The sequence below is a fragment of the Ipomoea triloba genome, chromosome 7 (assembly GCF_003576645.1).
Source record: "Ipomoea triloba cultivar NCNSP0323 chromosome 7, ASM357664v1".
NCBI lineage: Eukaryota > Viridiplantae > Streptophyta > Magnoliopsida > Solanales > Convolvulaceae > Ipomoea > Ipomoea triloba.
The window spans coordinates 1,692,963-1,710,181 of NC_044922.1; the positions used below are offsets into that span (position 1 = coordinate 1,692,963).

Here is a 17,219-nt window from a genome sequence, read left to right on the forward strand (position 1 = left end):
GCATTATTATATTATGTACCTAGTATTGTATACTCAATGATCAATACACCCCCATTGCACACCAATAAACCTCTAAGACATATCAACACTCTAGAAAAAGGGGTTAAAGCTAGAGCTGTTGGATTAGCTATATTTTATCAACAAAACCAAACACCCACAATGGGAATGATTACTACTTTGGGCTACAAAAGTAGTTAGCCAAATTCCCACAACATAATGGTGTAAAGTGTAAGAATTGCCATTTGTTAGATATTGCACATGTTTCGTTGTTCCAAATTAGAATCTTAAAAAGTTTTTAAGTTAATGATGTCACACTGGATGTTTCCTTTATTAAATAAAACTTTCTTTAACGAATCACTAACCACATCTTGCCGTTCCAATTTGAAGATGAAACTTTGATTTACCATCACTAATTCTTTGTCTTAATCATAGAAGTTAATGTGCCTATAGTTGCACCTGAGACTCTACCTCCCTTACCAAAATAATCATCAACAAATATGGATCTAGATCTCCCCATTGCCTTCAAAAAGGTAAATGTAGTTGTTTTCACCTTATTTTCTTTATAATCATATATCTACAATCTCTCATTCTCTCATATTTTAAAATCTCCATTAGACTCTACTTCTACTCTAATAACCTTACATTAGTCCTCATATGTTGGATTGATGCATGCCGGAGAAGAAATGATGGGAGTTGAAGACAACTGGACATGGGATCTAGTCGATTTCCGTGTTAGTAAGAAAGTCATTGGTATTTGGTAGTAAATGAGTGTATGTGGATAAGATTAATCTAGATGGGGTTGTGGTTAGATTTAATGTGTGATGGGTGGCAAAGTGCTATGACCAAACATATGGCATGGATTATATTGATACTTTCTTCTCTGAAAGATAACTCCCGTTCTAAGTTATGTATGGTTAGAAATGGACATAGGCGAGGCTTATCTTAAGGGAAGACATGACCTACTCACCTTCCACGGGAGAACAAGGCTGGAACAAGCCCAATTGCCACCTCTATGTTTGACTAGTATTGTACTAGAATCATCCATTGTCAATTGTCCTTTCTTTTTCTTTAAGAAACTAAATGTACCCTATTCTCAAAGAAATTCTTATATCTTTGATACCATCCTACGAAGAAAAGTATGTTCAATTATTGTGAGTTAATATACAAGTTCAATGTTTTTAGTGCGTTTCAATGTTTTCTTTAAGAAACTAAATGTACCATATTCTCAAAGAAATTCTTATATCTTTGATACCATGCTATGAAGAAAAGCATACTTTATTATTCTGTGTTAATATACAAGTTCAATGCTTTGTGTGTATAAAGCTATAGGTGGGCTTAGCCCACTACACTTAGAGTTCTTTCCAACAATGAATATTTGTGTTTGAGTGTTCTTTCCTTTTATTGTTATTCATTTATTTTCCTTTCCCAACAATGAATATTTGTGTTTGAGTGTTCTTTCCTTCTATTGTTATTCATTTATTTTCCTTTTGGTAGGAGGGTGGCGGGTGAGTAGAAGTTTTATGGAATGGTTTTAATATTTCTACATGGATTTTTAAAAGCATTCATAAATTTATTACTATTAGGGAATAGGGATAAAGGCCTCAACTTAAATGTATTTCTAAGAAACTGGCCTAGCACTAGCCCAATTGAATTTATTAACCCATCTTTAGATGAAATGTGAACCAATGCTTAAAATAGTAATAACTCAAAGATATTTTGTATATGCCACCAACACTTTCATTACTCCCTAGCTGTACTTTGTCCAAACTTGCTCAGTTGTCGGTCTTCCGTTTACCATCTCGCTAAGGCTACTCCACCTCTTCCACCACCACCGCTTTTGGGTAATTTATCTACTTTGTTCTACTTTATTGATTTCTTCATACCATCGTACTTTGGTCAATAGTTTTTCTTTTCTTGGGTTTTTCCTCTTTGCTTTTTCAATCTCCTTTTACTTCTAAATCTTTTGTTGAGTAAATTTAAGATATGAAGAAATTTTAAAGATCTATTTCAAATATGACGATGATATAGTCATTTTAGATTTTTGCATGTTCTATGGCTTTGGACGAACTTCTAAATCTTTTGTTGAGTACGTTTAAGATAACGATATCCTTCATACATGAGGATGATTTCTAACTTGTGCTGCATTCTAAGATTTGATTATTCTGCAGTTGTATTTTGTCCAGACTTCCTCAATTGTTAGTATTTAGGTTCCATCTCGCTGATGGCCACTCCACCTCTTCTACCACCACCGCTTTTGGGTAATTTCTACTTTGTTCTACTTTATTGATTTCTCTTCCTGCTATCTTACTTTGGTCTATGATTTTCTTTTGGGGTTTTTCTCTTTGTTTTTTAAATCTCCTTTTACTTTTAAATCTTTTGTTGAGTAGCTATAAGATATCAAGAAAATTTCAAGATCTATTTCAAATATGAAGATGAGCTAGATTTCAGATTTTTGCATGTTCTGTAACTTGGACCAACTTCTAAATCTTTTTGTAGAGTACGTTTAAGATATCGGTCTCCTTCATATAAGAGGATGGATTTCTGACTTGTGCTGCATTCTAAGATTTGAACCCCCACCCCCCCACACCTACCCACCTGCAAAACTCCCTTTTTACTTCTCTAGTATTTGAATCTGTGTGTTCAATAATAGTTTTAAAGAGGAGAAATGTGAAAAAAGAGGAGTTCTTTGCCATTTAAATACTCTTCAGAAGTTGTTGAAGATAGATGTAAGTCAAAGAAGTAAACATAACACCCAAAAAAACAGAAATCATAGACTACATTTGAGATTCCTCCAATTGATTGTTTTTGTTGATTGGAACTGTCTGTGGTGAAGAACAAGATACAGAGACTGCATCCATGGAGGGGATGGAAATTGTTCCAATAGAAAAAGTTGCAGATACGATTAAGGATGCTCAGGAACTGAAGGACTCCATTGAGGAAATAAAGGTTTTTGTCATTAATATTGTGTGTGCTTGCTGCTTTCAGTTGTCTCTTGCTGCATGATTTATTTAATGTAATATCCTATTGTTTCTTATGTCATAGGTGTTGGCAGAGGACCGCCTTATTGAGCTTCAAGGTGCAAAAGAAGACAATTTTATCCTGGCTAAGCAGTTGCAGGATCTTCAGGTTTTTAATAATTTTTATCGCTCAAGTATTTGAAATTTGAAATTTATTTTTTACATTACTTTCCAGATCACATCAAACAAATCCTGAAGCTAAACTATGATGTTTTGTGTATATAGGCTGAACTGAAGGATGATAGATTTGTGTATTCAAATGATTGTTACACAATATTGAATGACCAACTTCATCACTGGAATGTCATGACTGAGCGATACAAATTGCTAGCAGAGTCTTCTCAGGTGAAGCTGCTTAACTTTTGATGTCTTGTCATATTGGGTTTTGTTGGTATTTCAACAAGTCTGGGCTTAAAGTTTAGTTCAGACTGGCAGGTCTTTCATTACATGGAGGGAGAAAGAATCGGCTGTAAAAACAGAATTAGTGGATGATGCAAAGAAGGCTATTAATGAGTACGAGTCAAAGATTGAAGAATTGGAGCATCTTTTGCAGAGATGCATAACTGAGAAAAATGAGATGGAGATCATAGCAGAAGAAGCTATTCAAAATTCAGGTTTATTTGATATTAGTTTAAATACATTGGTGCATTGGTTTTGAAGAGTGATCTTAGCAAGAAGTAAATAACTTACAGGACAAAAGTGCAATACATCAGAGTATCTGGCAATAAGCTCTGTTTTATCAAAGGAAGCAGAATTGATGAAAGCTCAGTTGAATCGGTGGAAGGACACAACTGAAGAAGCCCTTCACTTGTCTGAAGAAGCACAATCACTCAGCACTTTATTGGACAGGAAGGTTTGATCTTGGTGCTATCTTATTGTTTTTCATCAGGGTCATTTCATGTTGAAAGAAATAACTTTATATTTTATTGGAAATTCATATAATAAATTGTTGATTTTATGTGTTTAGACATGGCTACCATAAGCTTAAATAATATTTTGATGTTATGGAGTCGTAAATATTATTTTAAGCTTGCTAGGCTTATTGATTTTATCAATCAAGAATGTTGGTCATCTAGTTTATTTTTCAGAGTAATTTATCATCTGAGTTTTATATCAGAAGATATTTCTTCTGGCTGTAATATCTTTTGATATGTCTTATGTGTTTTGTATCAGAAGATATATGCTTTCAAAAGAGTATCTTCCGGATCTTTTCGATTTTAATATCAGAACAGAAAGGCACCTATATGGTTGCTGCTGAATGAGAAGTCATATTTCTGGTGAATATCAATTGTTATCATGAGATTAATAAACATCTTTTTTACTGGCAGACTGCTGAACAGAAGGATTTGGCTGACAAATGTGCTCAAAATACTGGACAGATTAAATCGTTAGAAGAACTTGTAAGTTTGACTTCATAAATCATAAGCCCTTTTTGTGCTCAAAACATAAGTTATGAGCTTCTCATTATTCTATTTTATGACCCTGAAACCTCTACAGGTTGAGAAGATGCAGAGGGAAAAAGAAGGGCTTGAACTTACCTTAGAAATGTATAATAAAGAGGAACTTTATGATAATAGGTAGGTTGAAATGGAAATGGAAAGGTGAAAGATTCACCACCTTGGAACCATTTTATGGTGCACGCTTCTATTCAATGCCAAAGATTTTCTGTGCATACGATCTTCTATACTGACAAAAAGGCTTCTTATGACTGTATATACTAGAAATCTTAAGGAGATTCAAGAATCTGAACGAAAAGCTCAGAAAGAAGCTAAAATTTTGAGAAATTATCTAGAAGATTATGACCATGAAATGGGAGTGAAAGCTGCTAATGAATCCGAGGCTGCTTGCCAGCAGAGGCTTTCTGCTGCTGAAGCAGAGATTGCTCAGCTACAGGCTGAATTGGAAGCTTCAGAAAGGTTCCCTTACTGAACTTTTTTTAATGAATATTCTATAATTCTTATTCTGAATCTATCCATTAGTTCAGCTCAATCCTGCATTCCTGCCAAATCATTGCAATATTGAATTTATACTAGAATGACATCAAATTTGGAAACTTAAAAGACTAACTTGCTTGTTATCTATCTATACTGAAACATGATTTATTTGCTTATTTCAGTAATCTGTATTCATCCTTGTTGATATAGATCTATTTTTGTTTTTGCTATGATTTCTTGCAGGGATGTATTGAAGCTTAGAAAGAAATTGAAAGTTAAAGAAGGAGAAGCAGAAGCGTATATTTCTGAGATTGAGGTTACCATTTTATGTTTGAAATCAATGCATCAAAAATATTTATAAAAAATCAAATAAATAAATAAAAACCTAAAGTACGGGAATGATTCTGACATGAACCTATTATTCCACAAATTTAAAGTCTCATTCTTGTATTTGTCTTCTCCTTAGCTTAGCCTTTTGCTTGATCTGCTTACCTACAGGTTGTTGGTCAATCTTATGAAGACATGCAGGATCTGAACCAACATCTCTTGCAGATGGTGGCTGAAAGAGCTGAACTTAACATTAAAGTTTGTGCTTATATTGTCTTTGATTGCAATTTATCTTCTTTCTATAATTACCTTGTCTTTCCTATCAAGCATTGCTGTGAGATTTGCTAAATTTTCCTTTTCAAAATAAAATTCTAATTACAGCTGGTCTCTGAGAGTACAAAAACAAAGCAGGAACAAAGCTTATTACTCTCTACGAGACAGGAATTAGCAACACAACATCAACAGTCAAAAGCTTCACTTGAATCTTTGAAAATGAGGATGGCTCACAGTGAAAACCAGGTAGGCTTCTACTTTAGCACATCATAATTTAATAATGCTATAGAGCGTTACTTCTTGACCAATATAGAATCTTGCAGATGAGAGATTATGTTCTGGAGGCTTTAAATTATAAAGAGGAAGACAGACACCTTGCAGTATCAGCAGAGACTGTGAAATTGGAATTGCTAGATGCTGAGAAGGAATTGACATGGATGAAATCTGCTGTTTCTTCCTCTGAGAAGGAATATGAACAGATTCAGCAAGAAATGGGCAGAGTTATGACAGAACTAGAAACTGAAAGGTTTATGTTGTTTTCTGCAAATGTGCAGATACCGTGCAGTACAGACTGTCTGCCACTTTACTGATTTTTATTTTTTATTTTTGGTTATGTTTATAATAGTAATATCAATAATTATTGGGTGATGGTGTGGAGGGGAAATATCCCCACCACACTGTGGATGCTCTAAGAAGTGCCCAGTTCTGGTGGTTTAAACTGTAAACCCAAAACTTTTTCTTTTATGTTTCTTATCAATTAGATCTTGAAAGTTACCTGCTAAATATAAACCCTGAAAAATTGAGAATGTGGCCTATGCCTAGAATCTAGATTAAAAATCTTGTAGGAATTTTGATGTTCTTCTTATTGTTCCTAATTTAAATTTTAAAGTTCTAGTTTGACTGATCCAGTTGATTTTGAATCAGAACCAAGAAGAAGCAGCTTGATGATGAGCTTGTTGAGTTGAATAAAACTGTAGAGGAGTTGACTTCTCAGAGTGGGGAGGATGAAATACAAAAACTCCAGGATGAAATCAATGAGTGCAAGGCTACTCTCAAATGTGGTGTTTGTATTGATCGGCAAAAGGAGGTATTCACATATTTTGATTTTTCTATATTTGAGGAAAGGTTAAACACGGCCTTCTAAGTTGCGTGATGTATTTTTGGTCCTTGGGTTTACATATCTCCCTTATCCTAGGGGTGACCACCGGGCGGGTTTAGGCCTGGCCGCCTGGAAGCCCTGGACCACTGTGAAGTGGTCCAGGACTATACTAGGACCGACAATGTAAGGGCAGATCTTGGTACTCCCTATGCCCAGGACCAGCACGGGGACTGCACAGAACCTGTCCGACCTGTGATCACCTCTACTTTATCCTAAAAACATACTTAAAAGGTTAATTTCAGCTTTGCTATTGTATATTCTTTGCCTTGCCTGCCTTTAAAAAAAAAAATTACTTGATTTTGTCCGATACCTCTACCTTAAAAGGTTTAAGTTGCAGGCTTGCAGCTTCCTCTTGAGTTTTGAACAACCCACACTAATGCTGGCATTTGGTTTTGTCAGGTTGTGATTGCAAAGTGCTATCACATGTTCTGTTATCCATGCATCCAAAGGAATCTAGAGATGCGCCATCAAAGATGCCCTGGTTGTGGAACTACATTTGGACAAAACGATGTTAAATTTGTCAAGTTTTGAATGATCACTTCAAAACAACTCAGCTTGGTGAACATGTTCACCAACACCATCTATTCCCCTCTTCAATGTTTTCAACTCATATTTGTCAAAAACTAAAAAAGAGGACTATATTTTTTTTTATTCCTATTTTACTTTGTTATACTTGTCCCCTCAAGACTTCTTTTGGGGATGCAAACATTTCTCTGTTTGTGTTTGCAATAGTTTCAGACTTCTCTATAAATTTTGTTTTGAAGTCTGAGTGTACTGCCTAGTGTGACTGACTGAATATCTAAGAGCATCCAATGAGGGATGTTTTCTTTGCCAAAAATCAGTCCATATATTGCACTTGGCAATTACAAAGGAAAACCTACAAATGTGCAGATGCATGGCAGCATCTGAACATTTGCAGGGTCGAAGTAGTGTAATCTTGTGCATTCCACACTGAGCCCAGCGGGCTGCGTGGTGCACATGCCTGCTGGGAACACTTACCATTTTTAAAATTTAATTTCTTTTTTTTTTTCATTTAAATATATAATATAAATAGATATTGGGTCAGCGTGCAGGCTGCGTGCACCACACACCTGCTGGGAAGACTTTCCATTTTAATTTCAAATCGGTAATTTCATTATAGTCAAGAGACCATTTGGGTGATAATGTGGAGAAAACTAGATATTGGGTCATAATAAGGAGAAAGGAATATCCCTAATCATTGTGGATGCCCCTTATTAGCAGTATGCCATCTCTCTCTGTTTTTTTTTTTTTTGTTTTTTTTTTTGTTGTATGATGAAACTATTAGCAGAACAATCAGTGGGTAAGGAATTGTAGATAACATTTTGTTTTTGTTACCAAGTTTTTGAACAAATATATGGAATTGCATTCATCATGGTTCACAAGTATTTGTGTTCTGTCAAGAGTACATGTTTACAATAGTAAAAAATCAGGGCAGATTTCAGAAACTAAAGTGAAAGGGTATTAACTATTAACTATAAAAGATGCATTCTCCCAAGCTCAAAAACAGAGTTACTACATTGTGTGTCTTGATCCTAGTTTTAGGAAAAGACTCTAGATCCTCATGTGAAAGGGTAGAAGTTTGAGAACAGTAGACTGCCAAGAAAGATGTAAGCCGAACAATATGCCCAAATACAATACCCCCATCTCTTGCCGATGTTGGGGGAAGCCATGATATATGAGCCAAACCAGTAGAGAGGAGGGCTGGCAGATAAGAATCGGGTTGCGACCTGTCAAAGGTAGTTAAGGGACAATTAGATGTATCAACGACTTGTAACGGACTGGGGATGTAAAATAATGGAAACAGTGTTATCTGAGCTTGGGAAGTTGGAAGAAGTCTGTAGAGGAAGCAGTTGTTCTGTTACTGAAGTTGAGAAAATTTACAAGAATGCCACCTAGGCGTTTTTTTAAGGTTGTTGACCACTGTATTTTTGGGACAAATTAATTGGGTTTTTCTTCTGTATTTTTCAGTTGTGATTAGTCAATATAAATAGTTTAGAGATGTATTGTAGATGTATGGATGTTCAGTTTCAAATAAAGTTCTTTTCCTCATTTATTTTCTCTCTCAAAGTTCCCTATCTCTCTCTCTGATTCCTTGCTATTCCCCCTCTTCTATTTCTATTCTTCCTGCATTTCTTATTCTTTCTAATCTTAGCTGATAATTGAGGTTCATAACACAGCTTCGAGTAAATCTTCCAATAATGAAAGGGAAGAAAGAAGATGAAACAAATGTAAATATGTAGGAAACCATGAGGGTAAGGTTTGCCTGACCTGTACGTGCATAACAAGAAAAGCTGTTGCCACCATGAATCCGAGATGGAATATGAATGGAACAAGTATAGTCGATAGATCTGGATTATCTGATTTTCCAGTTTCTGATGGGATTGCCCCAGAATCCTTGCTTCCAGCAGCTTGTTTCCGGTGTTTAAGTACATGATTGCCTATCACATATTATAACCAAAAATATGCCGTTTAATAACAATATGTAAAAACCAAAATAATGAAATATAGAACTCATGTTTCAGTTAACAAATGGATAAATGATTTTGAACTCAGAATATGCATAAATATTCTAGACAGAATTAAGGAATTGAGTAACAAAGAATTGATTATTGAACAAATGATTGTGCAACTCCAGGAATACATGCATCTATCTCTATTCTGTACTGAGTAATGAGTACTGTGAGATGAAGGGGAAAATAGTCACCGACTCTTGTGCTCACAACAATATCAGAATGTCTAGAAGCCAAATTAAACAACAGATTGGTTATTCGTACCTTGCAATTTGCTAGAGGTATCTTTCACTGCAAAGTCAGCACTCTTTGGCCCTGCATTTGTCCCCTTAGAAAAGGGTGAAACGGTCTGTCCTTTAATCATGGAAGAAGCTTGGAAGCCTACTGAGAGGAAAACTTTGGGCTGTAGCTTCACATAATGTATAATTGAGCAGAGTGCAAGAGACAAAATTGGGGAAGCAAGTAGAAAGTTTGGGATCTGTTTTATTTGAAAATATCTCAAGAATCCCACTCCCCTGAAACAAGAAATTACACATTATCAAGGTTAGGAAGAAGAGCATGAAACATGTCATAGCTTTTATTTTCTAATAAAAAGTAATCATAAGACTTCTTGACCATAAAATGACAGATATGCAATGCTATCTTTCAGAATAGGATTCAATGAAGAAAGAATAACAGGGATTAAGGAATATTGACAAGAGGAAATAGATCAACATACCAATAATGACTTTGGATATAGTCATAGAGTAAGGGAAGCTTCGCCTTGCACCATGGCCTTGCTTCACCAGGAGAATGTCCCAAGCACATATTGTAATATCCAAAAGCTTGGAAAGCAACGAATGGAAAAATAATGCACAGGCAACGAATAGCACCCGCAAGAAGAACCCGGAAAGCAAACTGATAACATTGTACAAGATTCTGTAAGACTACAAAATTCAGCAACTGGTTAAACACTTAGCTTTTTATAGTTTAAAAAAAAAAAAAAAAAAAAAAAAAACAATTCATAATTTTTCTACGTGCACTTTGAAAAATTAGTTCTTATAATAAAAAAGGAATACTGTAAACTTACAAATGCACTCTTTTTGATAAAAACAGCACTGTAAGCAGAGTGCATAGTCTGAAAACATATATAGCCCGCATTAAGTATTCCATTTGACCTTGAAAACCCAGAGAGAGCAAAGCAAATGGTAGCTATATTTCTTGCGCCACTAGTGAAGTAATATAACCCTCCAATTGACAAAAGAGCATAGAGACTCTCTGTATATCTAGAAATAAAGAAAGGCAATATGTTCAATTATGGAAATTCTTTAATATAAAACGATGTATGATAGATAGGTTAAAATATGAGCAAATTTTATTGGAACCGTAAAATTTAAAAGCACCAATCTATATGCACATGCTATTCTAGAATTCTTGATTTAGTAAATGTTCTTTGCAGATTCTTTTGTAAGTATAGTTAGCACTACAACTATAAATCATCTAATTTTCTTTGAATGCAGCAGTTAAGGGCATAGGATGATACATTGATGAGTAGAATATGGAAGCAGGATTAAAGCAAAACAGTATTGAAGCTCTCAGTGCTAGCTCTGAGTCCTTCACAACAACTGCAGAAAGCCTGCAAACAGATGAACAGAGAAGAAAAAACAAGTTTGATCAAATAAAACACAAAAGCAATTGCAAGACTTCATTAGCACAAAAGAACAAGTGCAAATGCATTCTATGTGCACTGAATTCTATTTTCCAAAATTTATTCATGCAGTCACTCAATATATTCCCCAAACTTTTTTTAATCACTTAATCACAACTTACTAAAGGCGAGGATAAAATTTTCCGGTTTTCATCATTATGAAGTCATTCTTTTTTAATATATATATATATATATATGCGAGTGCATAGCATTGTCATTCAAGTATATCGTGTTCATCCACACAACATCTGTAAATCAAGCATGAGAAATCGAGTGTAAATGTGCACGCATTTAAATCCATCTCTAAATGACCATTTCTAACTCTATAAATACCAGACATTTTTCTCTAAGCAATAATATAGCACAACAGTTACCTGTAAAGGTACAGAGCTGCTAAAACAAATGCAATGTTATTGAGCACGTAACCAGATAATCCCAGGACAGCTCTATGTCCAACAAGGGGAATCAACGGGGAAAAAACTGAAAAATAATACATACATTCAGCAACCAATCTTGGAAATTAAAACAAATAAGGTACATGTCTGCAAAAAAAAAAAGAAAAAAAGAAGGTACATAGAAAACATTGATTTTTTTTTTATGAAAATAAAAATTGAAGGATGTAGAATTCACCTGTTTGGGAGAGTAGAGAAATGGAAATGGGAAGGAGCGGGAAGAAGGCGTAAGACTGCTCGTATTCGTATCCACACTGTGCAATGCGGACGAAGTATACACTATCCCATACAATGCTATCCTCAATCGCTGCCGCCACGCGAGGGAGGAGAACCGGCGATGTGTGCGAATTCCATTCTGAAGGGAGGCAGCTGGGATTTATGGTAGCGGAGGTGTCGTAGGGGCTAAGGATCCATCTCCAGAGAAGTATTAAGGAAATCAGAAGAAGTCTCGAGGCTATCGCATATTTCAGAACAAGCAGCGTCCGGTTATTGGCCTGGAAGGAAGAAGAGTTGGTCACCATCGCCGGAGCAGGGAAGGCGGAACAGACTGAACAGTGGAAGGGTAATTTAGACTTTTGCATTACCAAAGTTAGCTTTTACTTTTCGTCTCTTGACTATGCATGATTATGTAACTTATATCACATTTCGTCTTCGTTGCCTATTTTCTAGCCAAAATTCATGCCAATTATTGCTTGAATTTCAATGAAAAAATAATATGCTCTAATTAAACGAGTATTTTCGGCCAACTATTGTCGAAAAAATTATTTTTCTCGTTAAAATTCCGACAATAGTTGGTTGAAAAATTGGACGGTATGACCAGATGTGATACAAATTACACAATCATGTACCTAATTTGAAAATATTACGGAGTAATAGTCAATAACCAAATGTGATACAAATTACATAATCATGCACTTAATTTGAAAATATTACTAGTTAAAGACCAAAACTGATACATATATAATAATCAAGCGACTAAAAGTGAAACTTTTTCTATAAATTTAGACTTCTGTGTTTGGATGGTCCACATATTTTTTTTTATGTGTCGAGCAAGTAATCAGATGCAGATTAATTATGTGGATCGAGAATTTCCTTTTAGTGGTGGCAAAGAAGCAAAAGTAAAATGAATTCAAAAACATATTCAAATACAAAATACATTAGAAATTACAATACAAGGTTCGCGATGATTGCGATGAACTACGGAATAATATTCCTCTTCACTCTCTCATATTTTGAAATCGGTGTTTGATCAAGAATTGATGCACATGGATTTAAAAACAGTACAGTTTGATCGTGGCCATAAAAATTCTTATGAAATAGTGACAGCAATAAATCACTAGCTAGCAGTGCACTCATAGTTGCCGTGTCATTGTGGAACATGGCATTCAAGTACACACTGCTGCCAGTACTAAGATCAAAATTCATAAACTTAAAGGCAAAAATAAAATTAGGGAAATTAAGGTAAAAACAAAATTAAGAAAATTAGGGCAAAACCATAAATCCAGGGGCGGAGGCACATGGTGATTACAGGGGGCCTTGGCCCCCCCCAAATTTTTTTTTGTTTTGTTTTTATTACTATTATAATTTTTTTTTTTGCCCCCCTCTACCCATCCAGAAGTAAATTTTGTAAAAAACATATATTATAATGGCTTTTTGGCCCCTGCCCCATCTAGCAATCATTATTGCATGGACCATGGTCCACACATCTATGTGAATTATGAATATAATGTACATTTTAATTAAAATAAAAGTACAATATTTTTGTACATAAAATACATTATTTTAGAGTACATTATTTTTGTACTGAAGGTACATTATTTCATATATACTATGAAATAATGTTCCTTCAGTACAAAAATAATTACTTTAGTATAATAAAAATGTACTTTATATTCATGGTTCACACAGCTATGTGGACCACACAATAATTTGCCAGCTTTGACCAATTAAGCCTGTTGATTGCCGGGCCTATAGTGCAGGTAATTTCTCTTCAATTTTCAAGCTCTAAGTCTATAGATAATTTTTTATTTCTTTTTTTAATTTTTAAAGCCTTGGATTTTTTCTAATAAATTATTCTTTATTGAATTATTGGAGATGGATTCATCCATTCTCACCATCGGAAAAAGTCTAAATATTGTAGTTAAATGGTAGTTAAATCATCTCTTAGAGCACTATGCTTTTACTGCTAAGGAAAATGAAATACATTGCAATTGTTGGCCCCCGGGCCAACAAATCCTGGCTCCGCCCCTGCATAAATCCAATTCCAAAACTCAAAACTTAGGGCAAACAATTTGGAGAAATTATTGAAATTAAGATTTATAGTCCAACGGGTGAGAAGTTGAGAACGATATTACGATTTACGAACCTGAGGTGAGGCGGTGACTGGACGGTAGTGACTGGTGAAGACGGTGGCGGCTCACGACGACTGAGGCGGAATGAGGGTGAAGACGGAGACCGGGAGTCCGGGAAGCTGGTGGCAGTGGTGACGGTGGCGTCGTGACGAGGCAGAGCCTGGTGGCAGTGGTGGGCGGTGGCGACTCGTGGCGAGGCAGAGCCTGGTGGCAGTGGTGGCAGTGTTAACTCATTTTTTAACACATTAACTGAGATGAAAGGAATATACTCATTAAAGTTAAATTTTGTACTTAATTATTTTAATCGTAAATTCTGAATATATAAATTTTATGTACTAATCCTAAACTTATGAAAAATTAAACTAAAAATAATTTTAATCAAGTCTTATTAATTGCACTAGACGAATACACTGAAACGGATGTAGCATATTAAGTGTGAAAAGAGTTAACACTAGTTAGGGTCCCTTAACTATTACGGTTTACTTATAAAAGTCATATGTTTAGCTACTAAAACGTTAACGTTACCTTGTTAGGTCTTCTATTACGTTGATCGTACCTTTTTAAGTAAAATGCAATAGTCGATGGACCACAACTGGTATTAACTATTTTTCTTATTAAACAATATATACATACATACATACATGCATGCATACATACATACATTCATACGTACACACATATAGGGAAGGTTTCAGGTACAGTTAAAGCTTCCCGTATGGTTGTACAGTGACCAATGCTCTTTAAAATAAATCTAAATTGATGCACCTTAAGCTTCTAATATACACACTTTAAGTTTTTTTTTTTCTTCGGACGGTGAACGGATCTCTAATGACCTATGATAGCAGGTTAATTATTGGTTGTTGGGCTTCTTTGCTTCAAAATTAATTGTTCATAGGTGTAATTGCACATTTAAAAAGTTGAGTGGGTTAATGAAATTTTTAGCTAAATTTCAATGGTCTATTTGATTATTTTCTCTTTTTAATTTTGTAAAACTCATATTAATTTTTTATTTTGAAATTAATGTTTAAAATACTATTTTAAACAAAAATATTAACTTTGAAAAAAAGTGCGCGTGATTTTATATATATATAAACATTATTACATCAAAAGGTTGAAGTAATTTAAGTGGTAAGAAGATTCGTTGTTAATCATGAGGTTAATGGTTTAATTTTCATTTTAAATAAAAATAATAATTTATAAATATTTTATATACAAATAAATAAAAAATTCTGAGCTTAGGTCGGGATTGGGTCGGCACAATTCATTGACAAATTATTGTGTGGATCATGGTCCACATAGTGCTGTGTGGACCATAATAAAAAGTACATTTTTAATATATTAAATGTACATTATTTGTATACTGAGTGTACATTATATTGTATTATTTCTATATTAAATATACATTATTTGATAGTATGATCTACCGCGGTAATGATTGAATTTATCCGGAATCGGTCCTAATCAGTGCTAATCTAGACCTAGGCCCCACCTCTAGTGGACACTGATAATTGAATAGTACAACCCCACATGCGGATTAATAATAGAGTCCTTCCTAGGGCTGTTAACGAACCGAACATAAACGAATGAAGGCTGTTCGTGTTCGTTTGTTAAGGATTTTGGGGTGTTCGTGTTCGTGTTCGTCTGTTAAGCGTTCGTTAGTGTTCGTTAACATTCACGGACACGTTCACGAACGTGTTTGTAAACGTTAACAAACACGTTCACAAACATATTCATTTACGTTCATTAACACATTCGTGAACATTTAATAACCAAACACCTGCACATGTTCACGAACACAATTTGTTCGTGAACAATAAATAATCTACGTTTATGAACAATTTATATGTTTGTAAACATGTTTGCGAACATTATTTAACGAACATTAAACGAGCTTGTTCGCGAACATTACTAAACGAACACAAACGAGCTTGTTTACGAATACTACTAAATGAACTTGTTCGCGAACACTTAGCAAACGAGCTTACCACTGTTCAGACTCTGTTCGTTTATTAATCGAGTTCTAAATTTTGTTTGTTAATGTTCGTTTACCTTAACAAACGAACATAAACGAACGCTTACCGAGCTCGAACACGTGTAGTTTGTTGAAAGCTCTGTTCGCTAACACCCCTAGTCTTTCCTTTGTACAAATATTTTTTTTAGAACCATTTCTTTGTACAAATGAATTAGGGAAACGAGATATAGTGCATGGATTTTTAATTTTTAATTTTCTATTTCTCTCTAATGTAATAAGAAATAATAAGTTATCGTTATTTTGTGAATCTCATAAAAAATGTCTACACAAAAATTTTGAGTGTTAGAGCAAAAGTTTGAAATATAATTTGAAAGCTCAATAATATTTTTCTTTTAAAATAATACTACATGTAGGGGTGGACGTTTTGGAATCCAGTTCGTTTTTTTTTTTCGACTTCGATATTTTAGTATTAAAAAAAGATATAATCAAGTTTAACATTATAGTTCGATTCAGTTTCACTTCTATATACTCACACTCTCGCTCCCAACATAATAAAAACAAATGTAAAATTTCTAACGCCCTTGGGTATGGGTTATGAAATTTAAAATTAATCTAGATTAAATTGAAAACATAATATACTAAAAAGACTTCAAAAAGTTACTTTTAATCATGTTCTAAATGGTCTGTTTGGTTGGATGTAATTTAGGGGGAATTGCAATTCGGTAATTCCCAAACTACAATGTTTGATTGGAGGGAATTGCAATTCGAATTGCAATTCCCTCCAAATGTTGAATTGCAATTCATGGGGTACCCCACTACATGAATTGCAATTCGGTGGAGAGGAGGGGCAAATTGTTGGTGTAAAGACAATTTTGTCTCTCCTCCCATTCCCTTTGTCTTTTTTTTTTTCTTTTAAAAAAAAATTGAAAGAATTATTATTATTATTATTATTATTTGAAAGAATTACTACTACTACTACTACATAAGGGCATTTTAGTCATTTTGTCGCTTCTTACTTTTCAATTCCCTATACTCCTATTTCACAACATAAGGGCATTTTAGTCATTTTGTCGATTCTTACTTTTCAATTTCCTATACTCCTATTTCTACTTACCAAACACTGTAATTTCAATTCTTAGTTTATTCATTGAATTGCAATTCCACCGAATTACAATTTTTTTCTCCCCTAATTCCCTCATCCCAACCAAACGCCCTGTAATAGTGAAAAAGTAATACTACATCTATTTTTACTTTCTACTTCATTTTTTGTTACTACGTGTTATGTTTTAAATAATTTAAAAACCAAATTACACTATTATTATTCATTTATTTTCCTTTACTTAATAAAATTTATATATGTGATAAGAGTATATCATTTTTCAATAATGGAATCTTCAATTTGGACCCAATTTTCAGAGAGTAATTATGTGAGAACTATTTCTCTCTCTAAAGAATTATCTTCTTTTTTTTTTTTTTTTTTTTTTTTAAAAAAGAATTTTCTTTTTTTTATAAAGGA

The 17,219-nt window shown here is 34.2% G+C and overlaps 2 protein-coding genes across 2 annotated transcripts; one reads left to right on the top strand and one right to left on the bottom strand.

Annotated features, from left to right (window-relative positions):
- Positions 1-497: 497 nt before the first annotated feature.
- LOC116025428 (E3 ubiquitin-protein ligase BRE1-like 2) lies at positions 498-7,463 on the top strand. The gene is made up of 16 exons (XM_031266652.1): positions 498-530; positions 648-750; positions 2,834-2,946; positions 3,043-3,126; positions 3,243-3,362; positions 3,445-3,631; positions 3,710-3,870; positions 4,346-4,417; positions 4,515-4,594; positions 4,715-4,933; positions 5,195-5,267; positions 5,450-5,536; positions 5,660-5,797; positions 5,875-6,077; positions 6,476-6,638; positions 7,110-7,463. Exons 1-16 carry the CDS (start codon positions 498-500, stop codon positions 7,239-7,241), a joined length of 1,968 nt encoding a protein of 655 aa, XP_031122512.1. The 3' UTR covers positions 7,242-7,463.
- A 607-nt stretch (positions 7,464-8,070) lies between these two features.
- On the bottom strand, positions 8,071-13,955 carry LOC116025081 (GPI mannosyltransferase 2). The gene is made up of 9 exons (XM_031266160.1): positions 13,746-13,955; positions 11,559-11,927; positions 11,303-11,408; positions 10,764-10,856; positions 10,311-10,506; positions 9,960-10,138; positions 9,506-9,756; positions 9,000-9,169; positions 8,071-8,458 (listed from the first exon to the last, which is right to left on the bottom strand). Exons 2-9 carry the CDS (start codon positions 11,899-11,901, stop codon positions 8,291-8,293), a joined length of 1,506 nt encoding a protein of 501 aa, XP_031122020.1. The 5' UTR covers positions 11,902-11,927; positions 13,746-13,955; the 3' UTR covers positions 8,071-8,290.
- Positions 13,956-17,219: the final 3,264 nt, after the last annotated feature.